Source organism: Acomys minous (assembly GCF_964271855.1).
Source record: "Acomys minous genome assembly, chromosome: 10".
NCBI lineage: Eukaryota > Metazoa > Chordata > Mammalia > Rodentia > Muridae > Acomys > Acomys minous.
Genome location: NC_140491.1, coordinates 30,126,950 through 30,152,735, shown reverse-complemented (window position 1 = coordinate 30,152,735; position 25,786 = coordinate 30,126,950). Strand labels below are relative to the sequence as shown.

Here is a 25,786-nt window from a genome sequence, read left to right as displayed (position 1 = left end):
TGAAGGAGAACATACCTGTTGAGGTGCAGCTTGATGGCTCATTGTTTATCATGAGAGTGAAGATGGCATTATGTGGTAGCTTGTGTTCTTGTAGAGGTGTCACATCTATCTACTGTACCAAAGGGCACGGGAGTGCTGAAAATATTTTGCTCATTAAGCCAGAAGTATTCCCAGCTGACCGCTCTGCACTTTCCTACAATGGCTATATTGCCTGTAAATGATAGTGCTGTCACTAAAGTACCTGCTTTCATCTACCCTGATGGCATTTTGCTTTTTGAGCTGATGGTGGTGCCTGCTGCCTCGATCTAGAGTGGGGTGACTACCTGGGTATTCTATCTGTCTGCTCTTTTTTCTGTAAAACTCTTAAGTTCTTTGGAGGTAGGGATCAGTGTCTTCTGTCTTTCTGGCCAGTGCATTGATCAGAGTGTGCTACAAAGTAGATAGATGCTCAGCCCTTGGTTTCTCACTGAAGGAGATGTCAGTGAAAGTTTGCAAACCAAAAATATGTGCAACAATATTTGATGTAACATTGGCATAAATGGCCCTGTCATCCATTCCCCGTGGATTTTAAATCCACCTCTTTTCCTCTTGGTCTCCTTAAATCTCTGGTATCTTGGGTGATTGAAGCTAAAATGGCCATCACATACCCTGGTAGCGTTCTTATATGTTCTTATAAAACATCTGAGCTAATCAGACCATGCTCTCTCCAGAAAAACAGCTTGTGTACCATGAGAATCGAGACTAGCCTGAGACTCTTGTCTGCTAGTGCAGCGTGCCTTCCTACTGTGCAGTGAGTGTCAGGTGTTCTTCGTGCTTTCCAGCTGACCTGGCTCTGAGGTTTGCAGGCTTCAGGCCATTATTTGAACCCTTCACTTTTCCAGGACCATGTTCTTATGAGTGCAGACCTTTGGGTCATTCCCTGTCTCAAGGGAGATCTTAGAGGAATGAAAGCAATTGGCTAAAGATTATAGCTTCTTCAAATACTGAACAGATTACAAAACAAGGTCAATATACTCCACAGAACCTGCTGAGTCCATCAGTGCAGCTTGAGGCTGTGTGTGTCCCACTACCACAGATCCTTAAGATGGGATGCTTTCCTAAGATATTCAGAAGTCTTGGTGGCCCAAGCACAGGTTACTCTGACAGTGGAGTCTACTGTTGGACTGGAAGGACCCTTTGTGTCCAGAGATCTGTTTACATGGGCTCTGTGCCATGATGGCACCTTTCTAAATAGAACAGCAAGTGATTTCCCAGCTCAGGCTAAAACACACCAGAAAGCGTTGCCTGACCTGCAGCCACACAGGCCTGTTACATCCTCTGTTATGTGTTCTCTGCTGTCAGTACAGAGGAGGGAGATCGTGCTCCCTTTCTTGTCCTTTATAGAAGATTGCAGTTCTCATGTGAATCGTGGCATCACATACTGAACTATTAACCCAGCCCTCTCACCTCAGTAGGACTGTTTTCTGCCGCCAGTCCCATACTTGATCCTGCACAGAGTTCAGGGGATGCTGCCAGTGATTGTGACGGAGATGGAGATGAGGAAAGGCAGAGGGCCACAGTGATGGTTTTCTTTTTTGCTTTTTATGATGGAGGCCTTCTTTGTTCCCTAGAAGGGGAAATTGCAGACTGGCCTGTGGGCCAGGTCTAGACTTTGGCTTATTTTTGTATGGCCTTCCAGCCAAGTGTGATTTATTGTACTTTAAAAGGTCTGTAAACCAAGAGGGAAGAGTGTGAGCTAGGGCCTGAAATGTTCGCCTTCTGTCTTTCACTGTGCTGACTCTAAGAGCAGCCCTCATCGTGAAGGGCCACATCTTGTAGCTTATGTAGTCTGCCAGGGACTGGTATGTAGTCTCTGGTACATGACAGCGTCCCAGCTGTGTACCAGGTGGCCTGCCACATTGGTCTAATGACACCAAGCTGCTCTATACCATGTTCAGTGAGACAAAGGCACTGTCGGAGTGCTGTGTATTCTTGCTCCTCATTTTGTACTTACCTCATGGCAAAACAAATAAGAAGTATAGATCTGGTAGTAATCTGTAGCCCATGCTTTAAGGAACACTTAACTTAAAAAGTGGTAGATGCCTAATAAATACCTTTGAGGTGAGTGACTGGTGGAGGTGGCTTTAGAGAGAATGAGCTGACTCCTGTTCTCCCTGTGACTCCAAGACCTCTGTAACCCAAATGCCACTTTTGAGTAGGGAACTATAATGTGTGTAGGTAGTGTCCCTGCCCTCTGTGTTGGTGCGTAAAAGACAAAACAGTCCTTCCGGAACGACTGCAACTTCTCTCTGTTTCTAAAATGTGCTTTCACACTTTTCCCCCCTTCAAAACCAAGAAAATATGTCTGTTTCTCTCCTCTTTTTTTTTTTTTTTACAATTTCAAATACAATTCCTAGGCTTTTTAAAGTCAGGGACCTAGAAACAGATGTCAGGACTTCTGTTGATCACAGACAATGCATGGCCTTCAGTTTGAAAAGTACACCGAAGTAAATTGGGGCATAAACTGATCTTTGTGGTGACTTTTTTAAAAATTGCTTTTTCCCTCAGGTTGCCTTTAGCTAGCTAATTTGTAATTTCCCTGAGGATTTCAGTAGACATTCTGTGTATAATTAGAATCTGTTTTTATCACCTTAAAAAAAGTGTTCAACTTTGTCTCTGTCTGCTTCTCTGCAGCCCTTTATTTATTCTACATTGAAAACTGGCACTGCCATACTCCAGACATAAGGGTGATGGGCATTAAATGAAATGGTCAGTCAAGAGGCAGTGCAGCCTGTCCCCTTCCTGAATCAAGCAGTCCTGAAACCAGGAGATGGGTAGGGGTGAAGGTGAGTGTTGGTGCTGGTGAGGAGCCCTGCTGCCAAAGGTAGGATGTCAGGGAGAGCTCTTAGTCAGGGAGGCAGGGAGGCAGGGAGGCAGTCCGCACAGCAGTTGTCCGCACAGCAGTTGTCCGCACAGCAGTTGTCCGCACAGGTGTTCCGCACAGCAGTTCTGCACAGCAGTTATCCGCACAGGTGTTGTCCGCACAGCAGTTGTCCTCACAGCAGTTGTACGGTCCACACGTCTGCTTTCTGCACAGCTGTTGTTTGCACAGCTACTGTCCACACCTCTGTTGGCCGCACAGCAGCTTTACGCACAAAGTTGTCCGCACAGCAGTTGTCTGCACAGGTGTTGTCCGCACAGGTGTTCCGCACAGCAGTTATCAGTTATCGGCACAGATGTTGTCCGCACAGCAGTTGTCCGCACAGGTGTTCCGCACATCTGTTGTCCACACGTCTGCTTTCTGCACAGCTGTTGTTTGCACAGCTACTGTCCGCACAGCTTTTGGCTGCACAGCAGTTGTCCGCATGTCAGTTGTCCGCACAGGTGTTGTCCACACAGCAGTTATCCGCACAGGTGTTGTCCGCACAGCGGTTGTCTGCACAGCAGTTGTACGGTCCGCTCTTCTGTTGTCCGCATGTCTGCTTTCTGCAAAGCTGTTGTTTGCACAGCTACTGTCCACACCCCTGTTGGCCGCACAGCAGTTTTACACACAAAGTTGTACGCACAGGTGTTGTTTGCACAGCTGTTGTCCGCATGTCTGTTGTCCACACACAGTTGTCCACACAGCAGTTGTCCGCACAGCAGTTATACGGTCCGCATGTCTGCTTTCTGCACAGCTGTTGTTTGCACAGCTACTGTCCGCACAAAGTTGTCCACACAGGTGTTGCCCGCACAGCAGTTGTCTGCACAGGTGTTTTCCGCACAGGACAACTGCTGTGCGGATAACTGCTGTGCGGACAACAGCTGTGCAGACAACTGCTGTGCTGAAACACCTGTGCGGACAACTGCTGTGCAGACAAGTTGTTTCCGCACAGGTGTTTTCCACACAGAGTTGTCCGCACAGGTGTTGTTCGCATGCAAAGATGGCTATAGCCTTTCCAGGAGGAGGAGGAGGAGTGACGCTGAGGGTGTCAGCCTACACAGGTGCACCAAGCCAGTTGCCTGACTATGAAAAAGAGGATGGGCCAGGATGCTTTGACCTTTTGGTAAGGGTTAAAATAGTTTTCAGTTTCCATAGCTCAGACTGGAAGTCAATGGTGGTGTCTATGTGCCTGTGTGCTCGTGCACAATGTGTGTTTTCTAGATCTGCCCACTGGGAAGGCCTGTCAGCAGTGATACCACAGTAGCAACACACATCCCCCTCTTCCCAGGGGTCTTGTTTTCTAAGTACTACTTCCAGGTTTGAAGGACCAAGCATCTTGGAGAGATGGCCGCTTTTTAGGCTGGATTAAAGAAACTGTGAAGCCAGAACATGTCACTGTATCAGAACACAAGGGAGGGATTGCAGAATGACAAGGATGTGGCTGAAGACCGCAGCAGCCGGTCTTAAGGCAGCTACAGTGAAAAGGCAAGTGCAGGTTATAGTCCAGTGAGTGAAAGAGGGTATCAGACATCCATCTGGGCAGGAGTAAATTCATGAGTGAACTAAAAGTTCGAAAGAGTTAAAATGTCAAATGTTTCCCTTTGCTTCTTGTTGGCAAAGAGGAAGAAAAACCTTACAGCAAGGAGCCGGACAGCTGCCATGTCAGGTGGGCAAGATGAGTCACACCAAGGCTGGCAGATACCCCAAAAAGCAGGATTGCCTCTGTGCTTCAGCCACGAGGAAGCACCAGAGGCATGGTTGGAGTGACTGGTGGGGTGTTAGGTGTCAGGCACATGGAACTCAGGAGAGCCTGAAGGAAGCACTCCAAACACATTAAAGAGCATTAGCGAGTAGCACAATGCAGGATTCTGACGTGGACCCTTTGGCCGTACAGGATACTGTTGGTCAAAATGGAATATTCTGAGGGAGAGAAGATGGGAGTAAGAGACAGCTGTGCCTTTTCTGATTGTGGTGGTTGTATCAAAGCAAACTGCACCTTGAGGGGATACAGTCAACATTCAGAGCTGGAGGGCACTGGGCTGGAGCTTACTCACTGAGGGAATCTTTATACTTCAAACTTCTCTCTGTGTGGTTTTTATACAGTAAAATTTAAAACACAGAAGACCAGCTCACACTTGACAAGCTACCTAGACTGAGAATGACATGTGAAGGAAACCGGAACCTCCTCCATGGCTAGGGGAGTTGTCTTAGGGTTTCATTGCTGTGAAGAGACAGCGCGACGAAGGCAACTCTTATAGAGGACAACATTTGATTAGGCAGGAAGTATGGCAGTGTCCAGGTAAATATAGTGCTGGAGGAGTCAAGAGTTCACTATCTTGATCTGAAGGCAGCCAGGAGATGACTGGCTTCTGCTGGCAACCAGGAGGAGGCTCAGATTCCACACTGGGTGGAGCTTAAGTATGGGAGACTTCAGAGCCCACCCCACAGTGACTCACTTCCTCCAACAAGGCCACACACACTCCAACAGGGCCACAGCTCCTAATAGTGCCATACCATGTGGACCATGCGTCCAAACATATGACTCTGTGCCAAACCTATTCAAACTACCACAAGAGTCTACAGTGATTATTCATTAGAAATGGCCAGTTATGATCATTCTCTGAAGGCAAGTGACCAGCTCCTGGTCCCTATAACTGGAATGTCCTTTCTGTCCTTGTGTCTGGCAGAGTCTTGCTCTCTGTCAAGATCTTAAGTGATTCCCTCCTTGTGAAGTTCCCAGCATTCCATACTCAAGTAGTTCTTGGAAGAACTCAGAAAGCACTAACGTTTTACATAATATATATCTGGTGCTGCAGTTTAGTCTTTGCAACAAAATCTGAGTGGTAGGTGTGATGGGAAGGCTGCTAGGAGCCAGGCTGCTCACTATCACAAAAACAGAAAGAAGAGAGCCAGAATGAGCCCTGGGTTGGATGTTGGGGTAAAAAACAACCAAAGTAGCTTTATAAATAAGGAAACAGGTGGGCGCTGTATCCTAGTCATTTCCTACTGCGTGATCTCACTTCATCTTTACAAGTACCTTGGATAAAGGCGGGGTTTCCCGTAGATGATGAGAATTAAAACATACCCACAGTAACACACAGCAGGTAAGGGGCAATCTAGAGTCAAACCCATAGCTATATCCACACCTCATTCCTGAATGTCTCTTTTATGGAGGTTTGTCAGCTTGTGACTTCAGGGCCCAGGCTTGCTTGCTTATCTGTCTGTCTGTCTGTCTGTCTGTCTGTGTGTCTATCTATCTATCTATCTATCTATCTATCTATCTATCATCTATTTATTCACTTTACATCCCAATATAGCCTTCCATCCTTTCCTCCCCACCCCTCCCTCCCACCCTTTCCCCTTCCCCTTGTCCTTAGAAAAGGGAAGCCCTCCCCCACTGACCAGCCCACCCCAGCACATCAAGTCACATCAGGACTGAGCTCCTCCTCATCCACTGAGGCCTGGCAAAGCAGCTGTGTTAGAGTGAAGTGATTGAAAGCAAGCAACAGAGTCCATGTCATAGACAGCATCCTTTCAGCTTTCTAGGGGACCCAATGAAGTTCAAACTGTCCGTCAGTTACATATGTGTAGGGGCCTAGGTCCAGTCCATGCATGCTCTTTGGCTGGTGCGTCCATCTCTGTAAGCCCCCATAGGTCTACATTAGTTGACTCTGCTGGTCTTCTTGCAGTGTTCTTGTCTCCTCCAGGTCCTTCTATCCTCCCTCTCCCCTACTCTTCCACAGGACTCCCTGAGCTCCGCCTAATGCTTGGCTGTGAGTCTCAGCATCTAATTCTATCAGCTGCTGTGTGAAGACCCAGACCTTTTTTTAAATATATAATTTATTCATATTACATCCTGATTGTTATCCCCTCGCTTGTATCTTCCTGTTCCCACTCTCCTTCCCTTTTCTGCCTTATTCTCCTCCCCTAGACTTCTGACAAGGGGAGGGAGGCTCCCTCTTCCACTAGAATCCAGACTCTTAAACTAGGATTTATGGTATTGTGGTATGGACTGCTGCCTCCTGTGGTCCATGAAGTCAATGTCTGCTTAGCAACCTGACCCAAAGGAAGGCTGCCTGAGCTCAGGTAGCTGCAGGACTCCACACTAGACCTGTCTTTGGCTGATTATCAGGATGTTTCACACTTGCCCCTTCCGTAGCTCCAGCCTGGAGAGCAGCAGCTTATGGGGTGGCAGTTGATGTCTGTAAAGTGTGCCCTTCTCTGCATCCTTCAGGTCATTCTGGACTGTTACAGTACCTCTTTTCCCTGATTGGTCTGTGATGTGGTTTGAATATGAGATGGTCCCTACAGGTTCATGTGTTTGAACATGTGGTACCCAGCTAGAGACCCTGTTTGGGGAGCCTGTGGAACCTTTATGAGATGAGGCCTGCCTGGTGGGCCAACCTGAGGAGTTACATAGGCCAGCCTTGGCTTCCACAGGGACAGGGGTGTAATCTACAGCCTCATGTCCCCGCTTCCTCAGCCATGAGCTGCTTGCCCTGCGGAGGCCTCCCTATCATGCTAGGCTGTATCCACTGAACCCTGAGCCAGAGTCAGTCCTTCCCCCACAGAGGTGCTTCTGGGAGGATTGTGTCACTACAAGGAGAAAAGCACCGGAGACAGTAGGGGGCACTGCCTTAGGACCTCCTCTGTCAGGCTGTGCTGCCTCACCCATGGCATTGGCAGCAGTAAAGCTGTGACTCTGGTGTGCTGTTGACTTTGCTACTCAAGCAGCTTAGGGGTACTGGTGACCATAAGAGGACACTTTTGCAGATGAGAAATCAGACCAAGAGATGTCAAGACACTGTCACTTACTAACCAGAGGAAAACATTGAAATTTCTGATTCATGGCTGTCTTTTTCCAGGCTAGTTTGAAAACTGGCTAATGTGTCAAGCTACTCAATTACTAAATTCCAAGACTAATTTGACACAAAATGTTAAGCAGTGATTCATTTTATAATTATACTAATATACTTAATGTTAAATACAGACTGAACCCTGTCTGTTTCTTCAAAGGTTTCTTTTGAAATTGTTTTGCAGTACTGGGATCAAGCCTGGGACCTTCGGCATGCTCAGTGAGCACTGTGCCCTGAGCCCTGCTTCCTACCCTTAGTTGTTTTTATTTGGCCTTTTTTCTTAACATGTCTTAAAAAGATTAGCCATGCTTCAGTGTTTGTGATTTGCTCTCTGTGTGGACACACCATTGTCTTCCCTACTCTGTATTGGTCAGCATGGGGTTGTTCCTGTAGAGTAAGGCTGTTGTGGCCGCTTGACAGTTTTGTGTGGACATACCTCTTCCTTTTTCTCTGGGAATCATATCAAATGGGTTTGCTCTGTCACAGTGGAGACACTCCAGCAGTGTGAGGTGGTTTCCTTCTCTTTCTCCCCAGCATTTGGTTTAGATCAAATGCATTTCCTATGGCTGTGCAGGATCATCTCTCACCGTGGCTTGGGTTTGCATTAATCACCTCTTCATGAGTGTTTATAAATGGTTTCTATATTTCCTTCAGAATGTCTATTCAAGTCTTTCACGCACTTTGTTATTCAATCATTTGTCATTTGTTACTTTGTGAGAGAATTCCTCCTATGCCCCTACGTAAGTCCTTTGTAAGGTCTCTGCTGTTGACAATTGTCTTCCTCCTGGTACTTTGTCTAGTTGGGATCTGAATGGCATTAATAGCACCTATTCTATATAAGTATCTACTCGTTCTGTCAGTGTTGGTTAAAGAGACTTTCTTCATGGAATTGACACAACTTGGACTCTGGAGCTGGGACCCTGAGGTCTTGTCTCAGCCTAGCTACTATGTGGCCTCAGTTTTCTTCTATATAAAAAAGGTCATTTAATACTAGTGCCTTCTTAGAGAGATGTTTGGGTTGAATAAACTTGTCTACATTTACCTTCAACAGGGTGCTTAGAGAAGAACTTAGTATATCATAGGTGCTCGGCAGATACCGAGTGGTGTGTATAAACCAGATCCAGCCAGCATGCATTGACTTTATTCTTTTGTTCACAGTCTGGCTGTCCTGCAGCATGGAAACTATATCATAGATCTTTTAGTATCCTGCCTATAATTTTTATATTTTCATAAAGGATTTGGTAAAGCTATTATTATGATGTCTATTATTTTATTTTGATGATTGGTTGATTCTTTTGACAGGGGCTATATACTGTAACCCAGGTTGTCATAAAACTAACAGCGATCCTCCTATCTCTGTTTCCTGAGTGTTGGGATTATAGTCAGGTACCAGCACTTTGGTGGGCTCTAAAGCATACTATTTTATAACCAGTTTTTCTCCTCTGTTAGCCATTTATTCATATTTATAAAACATTCATTCATTTAATGTGTGTTTATTGAACTGTGTTAGATTCCCAACACTCTAACAAAATTTCTGTGATAGTCATCTTAAAAGGAGGCCAGCCACGGTGGTGCCTGCCATTAATCTAGCACTCAGGTGGCAGGAGCAAGCAAGTCTCCGTAAATTCAAGGCTACCATAGTCCCATAGCAAGTTCTAGGCCAGCCAGGACTACATAGTGAAACCCTGGCTCCAGAAATTAAAACACAAAGAGAAGTCAGAAGAGGAAAATCTGCTGGGCTCATTATTTAAGAGGTTTCTGCTTATGGTTGCTTGGCCCTGGTGGTGTAGTACATGGCAGATGAAGCCTGTTTGCCTCCTGGAGACACAGTTGGAGAACAAAGAGAAGGGAAGGGCCAAGGTCCCAAAGGCCACTTCAGGGGCACACCCCAATGACCATTCTTATCTAAAGGTACCTCCTAATGCTTCACACAATAAAGCCATACACCGGGTGTCAACATAGGCCTTTAGGCGACCTATTTGCAGATCACAACAAACACTGAGTGCAGGCACCAATCTAGCTAAGCAGCACATACAACTCATAAAGGAGTGCAAGTGAGTGTAGAGAACAGGAGAGAACTTGTAATGTAAGCTGGGCCCTGGACAGTTGGCTTGGGGGTAAAGTGCTTGCTGTGCAAGTGTAAGGTCCCTAGTTCAGTTCCCTAACACTCATGTACAATCCAGGCTTGGTGGTGTTCACCTGTAACCTCAGCAGAGACAGGTGGTTCCTGGGGTTCACTGCCAGCCACAGTGAACTCAGCTGGGGAGATGGCTCAACGGTTATGAACATCACTTGTTCTAGCAGAGAACCAGAGAACCCAAGTTCGATTCCCAGTGTCCACATGGCTCCTCACAAGGACCCGTAACCCCACTTTCATTGGATACAATCTCTCAGAAATCCAGGGGGAAAAAAAACAAACCAGTGTATAGAAAAGGAACAGCAAAAACAGTGAACTCTGGTGTAGTGTCTCAAGTAATAAGTGAAAGCCAGGTTTAATGGCATACACCTTTAATCCCAGTACTCAGGAGGCAGAGGCAGGCAGATCTGGTCTACATAGTGAGTTCTAGGCCAACCAGAGCTATATAATGAGAACAAAACAACAACAATAAAAATAAGGTGGGGAATTCTAAAGGAAAACTCCTGACATTGTTTTCTGGCTTCTATATATGCATGTATGGATGAATGTACCTGTGTTTAACACACACACTCACACAGAGGCATGAGGCAACGGATGGCTTAGCAGGTGAAAGCACTTCTTGCACAAACCTAATAACCTGAGTTTGATCCTCAGAATCCATGTTTTAAAAAAATAAAAATAAAAAGGATGCTCTAGCACACATATGTAGTCTCAGTACTCCTGCAGTGAGATGGGAAGCGGAGACAGGAAAATCACCTGGAAGCTCCCAGAGAAATGAGAAGGGCCCTGCATCTCACCTCCACACATGCACTGTGTGCCTGCAGACACACATGCACACACCAATGGCAAATAATAAAGTTTAAAAACATTTAAATACAATGTAAAGGTTTAAGAAAGCCTGAGAAGATCTCTAGGTAGCAGAGATGGGTATGCACCCTATGCATAGAAAAGGAGACCATATCAGAGTATTGTGAGAAAAGGTGCAAAGAAAGCTAAACTCAGAGGCTTCCTGGCTCGACTAGCTGGTAAACACTTGTACTCTCATAGTTAAACTGTTTCAAGATACTCCATGTGCTCGAGCATGTGTCTATCTTTGGCGTACTTTGGCATTAGTGTAAAATTCCTGGATTACTGTACACCCACTTCCTGGCGTGATGACCTTCTCCAGGGCAACCCCAGTGTGTGCAGATGCTAGGCCCTGTGTTGTGGCTGGAATGCAGAAGGCAGCCTGTGGCAACATGGTGCCTTGCACTAAGGTGTGAAGTACCCATGTGACTCCTGGGCCCCAGTAGAGGAGCCAGAGCAAAAAACACACAAGTCACACATGAAAACAGAAGGGGATTCTGTTTGGGAGGTAAAAATAAATAACTGCTAAGTATTTGTTTTTAGATCTAAGCTGGAACCTGAGCCAAACACAAAAAGGAAAGAATCCACATCCGAGAAAGCCTTACAGAATGCCTCCCAGGACTCTGAAGAAAAGCCTGCTGCTGAGGAGTTGCCAGGTATGAATCAGGATAAAGTCTGGCTTTGTGCTTCTTCCTTCTGACCTGTTGGCAAGGACACAAAGCAGGGAGTGGCAGCAGTTCCTGACCCATGGCGGAGAGCATAGCTGCCCAAAGCAAAAGGAGCTTAGAGGTGGCAGCGTTTAGCTTGAGGAGTGGCGAGTTCTCATGGACTCTGAAGAAGGGCTGCTTTTCTGTGCACCAGCTGGGTGGAAACTGAGGAGGCACCATTGGAGCTGTCTGCTAAAGAATGGTGTGAGCCTCCTCAGGAAGTCTGCATGGGCAGCGGCCAGCCACACTGCCCCAGGGTGCAGCATGCTTCTCAGGGGTCTCCACAGCCAGGCAAGCCCTTGGGACATGGTGTAAGTATAAGTTTGTGTTTCTGGTCATCACAGATACAGTAATGTTCCCGATAGCGTTTGCCAAAGAAATGCAGTCTCCTTCCAGTCTGGATGTCACAGACTGCTTCATTATGTATGCAGTCCACTTGCCCTGGGTTTCATGTGGTACCACTCACTGCCTAGCAGCTCACTAAAGCTCTGAAGCCTGAACATCTTCTCTGCCATGTCTATGGCTCTGCCAGCGTTGGAGAGTCATAGCCTCTTTTATCGAGAAAACTCTGACAGGCTCAGCCTGGGCTACCTGTCCAAAGTGGACACTCATAGATGGTGGGTCCAAGAATCCCTGGTACGTAGGTTTGGCTCTGTAGCCCACCTCTTTCTCGATGCCCTGCATTTCATCAGTGCCCCCTATGCAGCATGGCTCATCAGCCTGAAGGATGCTGGAGGCCGTTGGTGCAGTGAGAGCAGCACTTTTGGAGCTCTTGTTCCACACTTGCTGCCTGGCTTGTGCTGGATCTTTGGAGGTGTGCACTATTCAGAGAGGTTATACAACAGCTCAAGTCCAGCACTGCAGAAGCACAGCCACTTTCCATGTGGGCGGTTCTGTTTGCACAGCCTCAGCCTATTCCTAGCTTATAGCTGCTGAGGTTTAGTATGCAGGGGCGCTGTACAGCTCCTGTGCCTGCCTGGGGCTTCCCCACAGTCCCATGGGCACAGCTTCTCGGAAGACAAGACAAGGGCATCATAACTAAATTTACTGAAGCTGGATGCAGCATCCATAGTCCGCCGTTCACCTACTCAATAACTTCTGTGCAGGCTGGTGACAGCAGGGAAAGCCAGTGATGACTGAGGACTGGAGGAATGTATCTCCTGGGAAGATACTCTATTGCACTGCTGACCTCAAGCCTACATTGCATGCTGTGCCAGGCCTTGGGCTGGGAATTAGGCACTTCGTAGTGAGTGGAAATGGCTCTTCTTTGGGTTCATAGGGAAACAAGGGAGGTCCATGTATCTCGTCCTTCCAGTGTGCTGTCTGAGTGTGAGCAGAGCAGTATTGTTCCTATGCTCTGCCTTACAGTCCTTATGGTTAAAAGTTGTCTTCTGACCGGTGAGCTGTGCGCAGTTCTGAGCAGGATGCAGGAGACAGAGAGCACCTGTGGAAGGAAGCACCTGGCCCTACACTCATACCTGTGCTCACTTAAACATGGGGGCAGGGAGATTAGCACTAGTCACTGGGGCATACTTTCCAAGAAAGTGTAAAGAGCCCACGGAATGGAACACTTATTTATTTACACTGTACCACATATCTGATGAGGCACTTCCATCCACATGGATGGACAACCAGAGACTTCTCAACTCAAAGCTAAGAACACACCCAATAGAAAATAGCAAAGGATCTGAATGGCAGGTACTTTTTTAATTGAAAAGAATTCTCATACAATACCTTCTGATCATGGCTCCCTCCCCCAACTTCTTCCAGCCCCTTCTCACCCACCCAACACCATACCATTTCTCTCTGTGTGTTTTCAGAAAACAAGCAAACAAACAAACCAAAATAGGAATCCACTGGGCCTTCCAATGCTGGAGTGTACCATGGTGTGGCTTAGATCTGAAAAGCCCTGAGACTGCTGAGAGGTGGTGTAGAAGCTGGCAGGCTGGCCAAGAGTCTCTTGCAGCAACCCAGACACAAGACATCTGCCACTGAGGACCGCCCCCCCATACATACCCAAACACACAGAGCAGAGTGAGGAGTGTTCAGGTCCCATTTTGGACTCTGAGGTCACTTACTGGGCAGTGACCATGAGTGGGTGGGATGGGAGCACTTGGTAACTTACAGCCTTGAGGCTGAAGTGCTGGTGGGAGGGGCACTGCTGCCTGAGGTGAGCGCAGCTCCACGTACAATCTGGCAACTAGGCCGGGGAAGGGAGTCCACATGCTGGACCACATGTGTTGGGCCTGCAGTGCCTGCTGGGTGTGCAGGTAGAAACAGTGTTGGGGTGAGCAGGGAGGGCTTAGGGCTAGGAACTTGGGGGATCCTGAGAAATAGGCACTGTGGAGTCATAGCCTAAGTGTACCTCTGAAGGGAGGGAGAGGAGAAGCTGGCCAGGCTGGCCAGGGTTAGGGCCTGTACCCAACTTCCGTGTGCTGTCTGTTCCTGGCTGGGCTCTCTTTCCATCCCAGACTTGGTGTTAGCAGGTAAGGTCTTCCCCTGCAGCCAGCTGCTCTCCTTCACATGGCTATGTCTGCCCTTTTCTCTAAGGCAGTAAAAAGTGTTTCTTCCTGTGTGTGGACATCCGCTAGGTTTTCTGTGAGTGACCATTTTCAAACCTGGCCTGGGTAGATGTGTCCTTTGCTTACTTTGTCTTTACTCTGTCTGGCACAGAACAAGGTGGTATGGTCCTAGGTAAAGGATGGTTCTTGTATGTCATACTCCCTCTGCCATTTGGCACTTGCTCATTTAGTTGGCAAGTTTGCACTTCCGCTCCTGGTTGGCCTGCCACCCCAGCATTAAGGTTTGTTCTTTAAATATTCTTTCTGGCATGTCTGTGGTAACTTGTTTTCCCTTCTTGGTTCTGGGTGTTCAGATGTATTTCTCAAGTGAGTCATGGTTCCTGCCCCTGCAAAGCTCACTTGCCAGGGAGGATACAATTCTAGCTCCTGGAAGAATGAGTACTCTCCTAGGAAGAACAGAAGTGGGGACAGAGTTCAAACAGAGGGTCCCAGGGGCCTCAGGAAGAGGTAGCCTGAGCAAATGAGTCAGCACCTAAAAAAAGAGAGAAGCTTAGAAAGTTCTAGGTGAAAGAGATAGTTAAACAAGAAAAACCTGCAGGCCAGAAATGATGGAGGCCTGTGGAGTGTAGTCACTAAGCCCCTGCCTGGGCTCATGGAGGAGCACACATTGTAGGAAGTAGGGTTGCAGAGGCTGCCTGGGCCAGACCACAGAAGGCCTGGGATGCAGGTGGCCTTCTGGATCTGAGCAGTTGGCTCAGTTTGCTGTGAGCGCAGAGTTGAGTCCTGAGGCCCAGGTCAGGAGGGCTTCGGGTGGCATACAGTTGAATCACCTGTAGAGCAGAGAACTTCTCCGTCCTGATGCAGCTAATTCATGCTTGGACCTATTATGATGGGGTTGATGTTTCTGAGTTTGTCTTCTGTATCCAAAGAGGAAATGGAAGAAACATCTGAAATAAGGACCATCCTAAAGCCAAATAGGAGACAGAGGTCACAGGGATGTGAGTGTGATGGGTGAAAGCACCCAGAATGTTCCTCAGAACAGTACCACTCTGCCTGAGCATGCTTTGTGCTACGGCTGTCTTTCCATGTCTGTAGCTCTGTTTCACCTGCACTCAGGTGCAGGTGACTGTTTGGGAAGATTTGTTTCTAATAGTAGCCATACCTCTCATGCAGAGTGGACCTGATCTGCCTTCTCTAGACTCTGCTGTTGTGATGTGATTTCCCAATCAAACCCCTGAACTCTCACCACCCCACAGGGCTGAGCTAAAAAGAAAATTGATTTGGGCTGAAGAGAAAGGAGAAAGATGCAGTATTTGCCTTTGAGTCCCTGGCAAAACAGTGATGGGGCCCAGGGACACTAAGACGCACAGAACTAGAATCACCTTTGGAGACCGACTTGTCCCAGTCTCTACTGAACAGTCCTTCCCTCCCACCAGCCAGCTCTACTCCCTGTACAGCCTACACCATCATGCTGAGCAACAGGTCGTTGTAGGCACCTGTGCTATTGAGGGGCCATTGTGTGCTTGCCTTGCATGAATAAAAGGTTTTCTAGATTAAAATGTTCATGTTCTAGGATACATGGTTGTGTGGACTGGACATGTTGCTGCTGCTGCACATTAGCTAACTGTTCAATATGGACCACGCTACAGAACTCTACTCCTTTTGGTGTCCTCATGTGCCTGTTTTCTCAGCTGCCTATTCTGAATAGCTGGCTTCCAACCCTTGTCCACTTTACTGTTTTGTTTCTTAACAGAGAAGCCTTTGGCTGAATCACAGCCTGAACTGGGAAGCTGGGGCGATGGCAGGAGTGAAGATGAGCTGTCTCCAGAAGAGATACAGATGGTAATGCTAACTGCTTCCTTTCAGCTGCCTGCCTTGAGATTTTGAGTGAGTGGGAGGCTGTGCAAATGTCCTTTCCCTAATTTGATACTGAGCTTTAAAAGTATAAACACATTTTATATATACTTACCCACTTACTATCCTACTTCTCTTAGGCTATTCATGATTTCGGTGAATAATAGCATAGTTAAAACAGAAGTTAGCAGCTGGGTGTGGTGGCGCACGCCTTTAATCCCAGCACTCAGGAGGCAAAGGCAGGTAGATTGCTGTGAGTTCGAGCCCAACCTGGTCTACAAAGTGAGTCCAGGACAGCCAAAGCTGTTACACAGAGAAACCCTGTCTTGAAAAAAATCAAAAAAGCAGAAGTTAGCTTGGATTGTCTTGCTAGGTGTCTTTACCAGTAGGCATCCAGATTAAACAAGTCTTTTATATTTTCCAAGATGGTACTTATACTCTGTGGAGGCTCTGGTGTCATGGAAATGAGAGAAAAGGACAGTGATGACTAAAGAATGGCATGTGATGGCCTCCTCCTAGTGACCTGCCCCCTGTCTTAAGTGCTATCATTTGTCATCTCTGGTTTCAGGGGACAAAGTTTTGGTGATAGCTTCTGAAATGGCAGCCTCCTGGCTATGCAGCCATTGACAGCGAGCATTTTAGGACTCATCTCCCTGGATCTTCTTCAGGCCTGCAGTATTCACCACCTCCTCTTGTCTTTAGCAAAGGGCAGGACAGTAAGGCCTTGCCAGCAACCTGCTGCTGATAAGAGTGGATCTGGGTTCCCAGCCTCTGAAGATAGGAGTGTTTTGAACAGTGGCAAACAGAAGCCCTCCTATCTAGTAATAATGGGGTCTGGCCCTGGCTTAGCCCTCGGCCTTTCAGGAAGCTGTTTGAGATGCTGGCCATTCCCCCAGAAGGGCCTCTCAGCTCACTCCTGTCTGACTCCTATCATGTCTCCACAGTAGCTTCTTGGAGTCCTCTGACCAGCAGCTGCTCTGGTGCCCCACTGTATTCTGTCCCCTTCTACTATGCTAGCACCATGTGAGCAGACTCTTGGCTCACTGGCTTTGCCTTAGTCTCCGGCCAGTGATTGGGAGTAGCTGCTAAGTGGGTAAGTGACTGCTGAGTCACTGTAGCATAAATGCTACAGGGTCTTGTGAATGGTACAGAAAGCCTGTCCACATGCCTGCTTCCTCTACATCAGCTGCCTGGCCCGGATGACAAGCTCAGAGCCTCTGATTCTCCAGATTCCCTGCTCCTCCTTACTTGAAAAGGCTGAAACAGAAAGTAGCATAAACAGGTGAAAACCAACATGTGGGAAGCCCAAGGAGCCACTGCCTAAGGCTACAGAAAGGGCTGTGGCCTCAGTCAACTTTAGTCCACACCTGTCTTCATCTGGAACCTCTGTGCCTTCCCACTGCTCTCAAGGGGCAGTAAGGCTGCCTCCCAGGGCAGACATGATGGAGAGCTAGCCCTTGAAGGACAGGTGTGAGAAAACCAGACACTTGGGATGTTTCTGACTGCATTCCCTTCTGACAACTAATAAAGACAGGAGTGTCTTAAGGTCATGCTATTTGTCATCAGTTTATAAATTTGTTGATGGAAATGATGAGTTATATTGCCCTAAATGTTGCAGATTTGTTAGAGATAATGACGTGTACTGCCCAATCTCTTCATTGAGAAAGGGGATATTTGTCAAATGTGAGCAGAGTGTAAATTTGTGTTAGGCCACACTCCTTTATGTCCTATCATTCTTCATAAAGGAAATAGCCAGAATACTCACAGGGGGTTGCCAGAGGACTCTGCCTTTCTCCTGGAGCAGTCATGAGCCCTAAAGATATGTAAATCTTTGCAGGCACATGGCTTAAAAGCCACTGGAGGTGTGGAAGGTAGGCCTGAGGAAGCAGGCAGCAGGGTGTCTGCCATCCCATGGCATAGTCCTGATGATGGAGAACAAGGGCTCAGGGACCAGGCAGCCAGGGAGTCCTCCTCCTCTCACTAGCTGTCTGTGTAACTTGGGAAGCAAATGAGCCTCGATGAGCATCAAGCTGCTCAGAATAGATGCCCTGTAAAACTGTGAGGAGTCATGATTGAGAGCCACTCAGCACAGCCAGGGAGGCCTGTGCATGATTCACAAGACCCACACCTGCCACACAGCTGAAGACTGTGTCAGGATGAGTCTCTCTCCCAAGACTGTTGGTGCCATCTTTCATGTCCTACTGTCCCAACCATACCATTCCCCCAAAGGCTGGCATTTTAGCCTGTAGTGTTGGTGACATACAATCAGTGTGTGCAGTGCTTTCTAGTTTCCGTTGTGTTGCTGCAGGTGAGTGGGACAGAAGGACGTTGTGAACTTTATATAACAGGCTACTTAATGTTCAGCTAATGACATTCTTATTTGGGAGCAATTGCTGAGTGTCTGACTAGCTCAAATTCAAATTCAAAGAAAACGATGGGGAAGGAATACTGTTATTGGATTTATGTTGAAAAGTAGCTTAGCAAATTGTGGTCATAAATCATAATCAGTTTTGGAACTTTCCCTCAGGGTAAAATAATCAATTAAGTCCTATAGTGGCAATTTAATTCATTCTTTTAGACAAAGAAATGGTTGTGAGGTGTTGCAGATGGCTACAGGGTGGTGTTTGGTATGCACAATCACTCTCCAGGTGTACATTATGGTACAGGTGGATGGGACCTTGAGTTAGGAGAGGCTTTATGGCAGTAGTGAAACTCAGTTGTTTTCTAATGTCAAACATCAGGAAGATTGCTCTCTTTTAGGGACCACATTACTTTTATGTGCCCTATTCATTGTACTCAAGTAAAGTCATCTTTATTTATTGAGGTAACTTTGAAAGACATGAATGTGACTTTCTTAAGTTTGTATGAATGTGTCTATAGCAGGTGTCCTGAGGCATAGAACCCAGGTCACGAGGTGGCACGGCTTTCTCGTATAGCCCAGCACAGTGCACACATCAAGAACGTAGGTGTTGGAGAGTCTGATTCCTGAGTCCTTACCTTCTCTGGACAACTTGAGATGGGGGTGTTTCATCTTGCCTTGTTTTCTACTCAGGGGCATTGGCAGTAGAGACTTTGTAAAACTAAGCAAAGAGGTGTGGATTGAAAACAGAATTTCTATGGAAAGATATTACTAATGGAATGTGTCCTTTAAACCAGATTAAAAGCCCTGTCACAAAGCCTAATGGGAAAGTCTACCTGACAAGTAACAGAGTAAAATGGTCAAGGGAGCTATTGCTTAGCACACTGTGCTTGCACAATGGCTACCCTGAGTGCTTCCACCTGTTTTGTGTTGCTTAGTCTCATCCAGGAGGGGGTATCACAGGCCTCACTGTGTGGGCAGCCATGCATCCATGGTCACTTGGATCTTAAGCTCTAGATCTTAGGTGATGCTGATAAACCAGCAGTGAGGGGTGCAGCTGTAATCTGAACACTTTGTGTAATCTGAACTAATACATAGAGGTGTGAGCCAGCCTGGGATCCATATGAGCCTGTCTAAAAGAGAGGGCCAGCCTGGGATACGAATGAGCATGCCTAAAAGAGAAAGGATATTGCTGCTTGTTAGCCATTCCTCACTGTGACAAATGCCTGAGATAAGCTACCCAAGGTTTACCTAAGTGCGTGGTTGTGGTCAGTGTCTCCGATTGCCCGGAGCCTATGGTGAGACAGCATCATGGCAGAAGAGCATGTTGGGGACGAGCTGCCCATCTGATACCTACCCCAAGGACATGCCCCTAATGACCTACTTGTGCCCTCAGCTACTTCGTTCCCATAGAAACCTATGCTTCCTTCAGCCGTGTGCATTTTCAGGAGAGAATCCATATCTAAACATAGCACACTAAGTGATAAGTACCTCTAAGCGTATAAACATCCTGCTGTCGTGTCAACCACAGAGACCTAGGCTTTGGTTCATCCCTATGCCTGGCCAAGTCCCTACTTATGTGTGGAGGCAACATGGCCACACAGTCAGACTGGCCCTAGAAGAAACTATCTGAATTTTCCAGAGCCTGACAGAGTGAAACAGCAAAGGGCACAGCTGCCCCATTGAATTGAGGTGAACGGGGTCTTCAGGCCTCTCTCCACTCACTCTACCTGTCTGGAGTCTGTCTCCCAGCGAATATTCAAGTAGACAGCATACATGTGTTAAGGACCTCACTGCCTAATCCTTCTGTTCCCACTTTGGTAACAAAGGCCAAAGGACAGCAACTGGATTACTCACCTTCCCAAAGACATACAGCTTCTAAGACGAAAGAGCTGGGACTCCAACTGGGACTTTATACTGCAGGGTCAAGGAAGGATAAGGCTCACAGCTGTCCACAAAGGAACCGGTGGCCTTCAAGAAGCTGCTCAGTAGCTAGGGCTACCCAACCATTTTCCTAAACTCTCACCAGCCTTCCACATCAGTGAGGTACATAACCAACTACTCTGCCACCCAACCTTTGGGGCAGGCTTGCCATTCAGAAAACTGCTCTGAAGCCAGTGGCAGCAAATGACCATGCCTAGGCCCTGTTAAGACTTCAGTGAACAGTGACCTTGCTTAGGGCAGTGGTTCTCAACCTGTGGATCTTGACTCCTCTAGGGGTGGAACAGCCCTTTCATAGAGTGGCCTAAGACCATCAGAAAACAAGACATTTATGTTTCATAACAGTAGCAAAAACTAGCAACAAAATAATTTAATGGTTTGGAGTCACCACAGCTTGATATAGGGGAACTGGGTTTAGGAAGTTATGTCTGTCTGTCTGTTTTTATTAGCTGTTTCATTTTAACATGCCCTATAGTGGAGGCTGCTCTCCACAGAGGCTCCTAAACACTGTGTCCACCCCTTGTCACATGGGATGGCTTGAGGCATCTGCTTCCCTTCCTTGAGTGGCCGGCTATTCCTGAGATGGCATACTGAACCCCCAGGGTCAGGGAAACCAGAACCAGAAAATGTGCCTTTGCCTGACTGCCAGAGCTGGTGTGATGCCTTCAGAAGTGACAGTCACTAAGACTTAGAAAGGCAGCGCAGCCCTGAACCTCATGCCTGAGCCAGGGGAAACCAGAAAGCTTTGTTCCTAGGCAACACTCCAGTAATAAGTCACCTAGACTGATGGTTAATTGTGCTTAGGAACAGTTTCAAAGTATCTGAGGACAAGATTTAAAAGAGCAGGATCATATTTTATCATTAGAGACAAAAAGAAAGTGCCTCCCTGGAAAACAAACCTGAGCATACCTGAGGGAATTGGTGCATGTAAATTAGCACCGACAACTGTAGTAATTACACTTGCTCAGGAAATACTGGCCTCCTAACTCACAGCCGAGCAGACAATTGACAGCTGATGCTTTCAGTCTCGGAGTGAAAGTTTTCTTCTCTCACAAGGTCTCCGTGATGCCTACTGAAAAGAGCCCTTAGCAGTGCTGTATACAATCTGCAAGGCAGCCTGCTGTGCCTCAAGTGGTCCTGCTGGGAACTGCCCCGCCCTTCCACCCTCCCAAGCACTCCCAGTTTCTGATCTGATGAGTCTAGGGTAGAGTGAGGCCTCTTTGTGTTCTGATGAGCAGCAGGGGTTTGTTCAGGGCTCAGGGACTAAGGAAGGATGGCTCTGTGCCTTGAGAGAAGCTGGTCCCTGAACAAGTTAAGAAATGACACAGTAAAGCTGCATGCAGAGGAGTGCCAGAGAAAGTGTTCCCATCTGCTTTGTCACCCAGCCTTAGCGTGGTACCTGTGCTGGAGTCCCCAGCCAGTCAGGAGAGATTGGGGTTATGACACACAACTCTGCCCTGTGGAAATGGCAGAGGTCATTACAGAGGTGGGCAGTGCTGGATCATAGAGAGCATGTGCCTTAGGCCTCTTCTACTGGACCAGGTAGTGCCACTGAAGCAATCCAGTGGTATTATGTACAATGGGGTACCAAGCTCAACACTGGCAGTCATGCAGGCTGAGTTCTTTTCAGAGCTGTCTTCTGCTCAGGTACATCCGGGATCTGGAGGTTACACCACAGAAAGAATTTTAGGACAGGTTAGTATGATGTGGACTTATCCTAAGAAGGATAATGGTGCATCCCTCTATGCACTAGGGCAGCCCTAGTGCTGTCTCACAAGGTCTGTCCCTGTCACAGGCCAAGTAGCCTGCCAGCCTCTGCCCACAGTCTTCCCCACACCAAGTTCCCTATGTAAAAATGCTGTCCCTGGAGACAGGGACACTGCTGTGCCAGCTCCCTCTGCCCAGCAGCTAGCCTATGTGTCAGCTGCTCAGACACAGGAGGGACCCTGAAGCCAGAGACTACAATTGCCCTTTGGGCTACCTAGCATTTTCTTTCTAGAGTATGATATTTTTTCAGACAGTCTTCTGGTAATGTCCTGTGCTGGCCAATGGGACTAGACTGATCCTTAGAAGGGTGGAAGGTCAAAGGTTCCTTGTTGTGCCCCTTTCTTGAGTGCCATCTGATGTCATTCTGAGTATGTGTGCTTCTTTGCAGTTTGAGCAAGAAAATCAGCGACTCATTGGTGAAATGAACAGCTTGTTTGATGAAGTGAGGTGTGTATATAGCTAATGGCTGGATGACAGCTGACCCAGACACTGGGGCTTTTTCCCTTTGCTTTGGCATCTAAGCACCCACATGTAACAGGACAGGGCGGGCTGGCCCTGTGGGAGGAGACTGGCTGCTACAGCAGGCTTGTGGGTGCTGCAGCATGCAGAAAGAGCAGTTGCTAAAGCCAGCTCACCCCAAATGTGGGAGCATACCCACCAACAAGGGCTGCTTGGGTGGAGAGGCTGTGAAACGCAATAGGGGCCTTGTGAAGGGTGCTTTCTCCAGTAGTGCCTGCTTCCAGATGACCAAGCTCACACCAACTTGCCTGAAGCTTCCAGTGAATTTCAAGGGCCTGTGTTCCACAGGAGTGTTGTAGTGCTGTGGAAGCAATAGCTGAGTCTTTGCACAGCCCTATTCCAGTCAGGATGTGGCCTCTCCCAGCCTGGGGACTTAATTAGCGCAGGGGTACTCTCTGGAACTATTCCAGGGGTATTTTGTCTCAGAGGTGTCGCTCTAGGGCCCCTTCTGGTCAGCCTAGCTTTGCATGTCCCCACCCACCTTGCTGTTCCTTCCCCAAGCCTTGCTCCTTCCATGTCTCCTGCCTGCCTTTCTCAGGAATTCTACAGGGACTCCCAGCTCCCCACACGACTCCCACCTTTCTCCTCCTACCACTGACTCATCACCAGCTGTGCTGGAGTTGTTAATTTCCAGCGTCCACTTGTAGACCCTCACAGCCCCAGCCCACCCCAGGGTGCCCAAGCTGCAAGAAGCAGGGAAAGGGCTCACCCAGTGTTTCATGTTGGGCAAGCACTTAGTAGCTAAACTGGGTGGGGTGGTCACAGACTGATCTGGAGCATTTTCTTGCCATAAGGAGCTAGCTTGAGGGGAACATGTAGTGTTTTGAAGATGGTCTTTCCAAGGAGCCATGCCTTTTTGCTCTCCACCATCTATGCATCACGGGGTAACTGGGCTATGCAGAAGACTTACCATGTCTGCCCAGCTCCTTCCATGGCTGCTTATCCTCTTTTGCCATCACCTTAATGACTCCTTTAGGAATGTGTGCCATTCATCTTAGATCACCAGGGGCTAACATGTCACCTGTTGATTCTTTTTTGAAGGCAAATCGAAGGGAAAGTCGTTGAAATTTCCAGACTCCAAGAGATATTCACCGAAAAGGTTTTACAACAGGTAAAAAGACCTAGAGGCCCAGCAGTTTTGATTTGGCTTAGAACTGACTGGAGCTCGGAGCCCTCTTCCAGAAGCATCTGAGTGGTGCAGGTTAGACGGTACCATGTTTTGTTAGCCAGTCACACCATTCAGAAGTCTCAGGCATAGCTTCCTGTAACCCCACAGCAACCCTCTGAGGTACATCTGAGGGCTGTGGCGGGGGTGGAGGTGGGGTGCTTGGAACAGAGTGGCCCCTGTGAGCTAGAGCGTCTGATGGCAGTTGGAGGGTGCAGTCTAGGATTGTGAGTCAGCCCCTCCACACCATCACTCCTCATCTATAGAAAGGAATGAGATTGCAGGACTGGGACTTCACAGAAGAGCCCTGCACAGTGCATCTGGAGAGCTGCTTTCCAGGCCACAGTGTCCCAGAAATTATATACAGTCTCAGCCAGCCCATGCTGCCTTTGAGAGTGGAAGCAGAATCTGATAGGGGGTAGAATTTCTCCCAGAGAGCATAGGCTTAAATCCCCCTCTCCAATTGGCTCACTCACAAAACAACTGTCTGAACCTTCAAGAGTTGAGTGAGCATGGATAAAAAGAAGAGAAACAGATGAGAGTACAAAGTCATAAAAGTAAGATACTCTTCTCTTCAGAGAAAAGATCTACCCAAGCCAGAAGCTTGAAGGCAGGAAGCCTAGAGCCAGGCCTTGGGCAGACCCTGGGCCTGGTGGCCATGTCAGCAGCATGACAAAGGAAGCCATCAAAGCAAGCTCAGGCACAGCAGCTTGTTCTGTGGAGAGTGGTCTTGGCTGAAACACCCAGCTTTCAGGGTGATCAGGCTGCAGTCTGGATGCTCCACCCTGTGTGCTGCATCCAGTACTTCTCCTAAGCCCTATTCCTAAGTACAGCTGCTGTGCCCTACCTGGCTCATGACAGGCCTCTCTAAGCCAGGTAGTGCCCTGTTTTAGTAACACCACACACGCCACTGTAACTACATCCTCTACATGGTACCCCACTGACACACCCTGGCTGGTCACATACAGGAGAGGGAATCAGTCTCTCAGGCTCCAGTACTCAGCCTTCCACCACAGGAGGTCAGCTGTCACAGCAGTGGCTGCCCCAGGGAAGTGTAGTGCTGTATGCGGTTGGTGTCCCTCCAGAGTCCAGCCAAGGGCCTCTTGGACTGCTGAGGCCTCTAAAAGCTTATGTATGTCAGTGTCAGGGGCTGTTTATGGCAAACCCCTCAGCTCCTGCTCTGACACTCTCCACCAACATGGCACTACCCATGTGCCCTGGTCCAGTGATGTCACTGCTGGGAACTGGGTGGCCACAGCCTGCTTTCCATTCTGCAGCATTTTGCCAGACAGGGCTCCCTGAAAGCCCACACTAGGGCATGCCTCCCTTCCCCTCAGCAGGGAGACCAACAGTACCACATGGCTGGTGTGGTAAGGGGTCCTATAGCATGATCTCGTGAGCCAAGACCAGTACACCCCATTTCCATGTCCTTTCGGCATCTACACAGGGCATTTGCAGCCAGCAGTTCATATCTTGTTCTAACTCGTACCCTTTTAGCAGTGTGCTAAAACATGCTGTTTGGGTGGCTAGTGTAGCTCAAAGCCTGTAATATTCTAGACCTTATAAAGAATAACTAGAATGCTGGAGGAGAGCCCTTGGTGGGAGTGGCCAGTAACAATCAGTAGTTCATGTTCGTCCTTGTCACTTGATAAGTGACACATGAGGGGTAATAGGTAGCAGACATTGTGGCCTGTACAGCCTGACAAGAGCCTTATCTTACATACAGGAAAGGGAATCACAGCCTCTCAGGCTCCAGTACTCAGCCTTCTACCACAGGAGGTCAGCTGCCACAGCTGTGACTGCCCCAGAGGCCTGGGCAAACAGTCCTGCCACTCAGACTCTGTGTGACCTTCCATAAGCTAGTAAACATCTCTGAGCCATAAATTTCCCTTTGTGTTGGGTGATGCCCACCTCTCAGGTGAGGCTTCCCAGGCTGTGTAGGTACAGCCTCTAGACCTTGGAACATGGTAACAACTACTTGCAGGAGGATGTCTTCTTGGTGGAGGAAGGAATGGCTGAGTTTACAGGATACTCTTTCTTTTTGCAGGAGACCGAGATTGATAACATTCACCAGTTAGTCGTGGGGGCAACTGAAAACATTAAGGAAGGCAATGAAGACATACGAGAGGTGGGTCTCCAGGATTCTCGGGTCTGCTCTGGCACAGCACTGCACCCCAGCAGCTGATTCTCAGCAGTGATGTTGTCCTAGAG

General features: G+C 48.0%; 1 protein-coding gene across 2 annotated transcripts in view; it reads left to right on the top strand.

Annotated features, from left to right (window-relative positions):
* The window catches only part of STX18 (syntaxin 18), a 91,738-nt gene that overhangs the window by 64,737 nt on the left and 1,215 nt on the right, over positions 1-25,786 (top strand). For both annotated transcript variants that reach the window (XM_084797775.1, XM_084797776.1), the window contains 5 exons: positions 11,285-11,397; positions 15,724-15,812; positions 22,280-22,338; positions 23,452-23,521; positions 25,623-25,703. In XM_084797775.1, the coding sequence (XP_084653901.1) occupies positions 11,285-11,397; positions 15,724-15,812; positions 22,280-22,338; positions 23,452-23,521; positions 25,623-25,703 (412 nt within the window). The remainder of the gene's footprint in view (positions 1-11,284; positions 11,398-15,723; positions 15,813-22,279; positions 22,339-23,451; positions 23,522-25,622; positions 25,704-25,786) is intronic.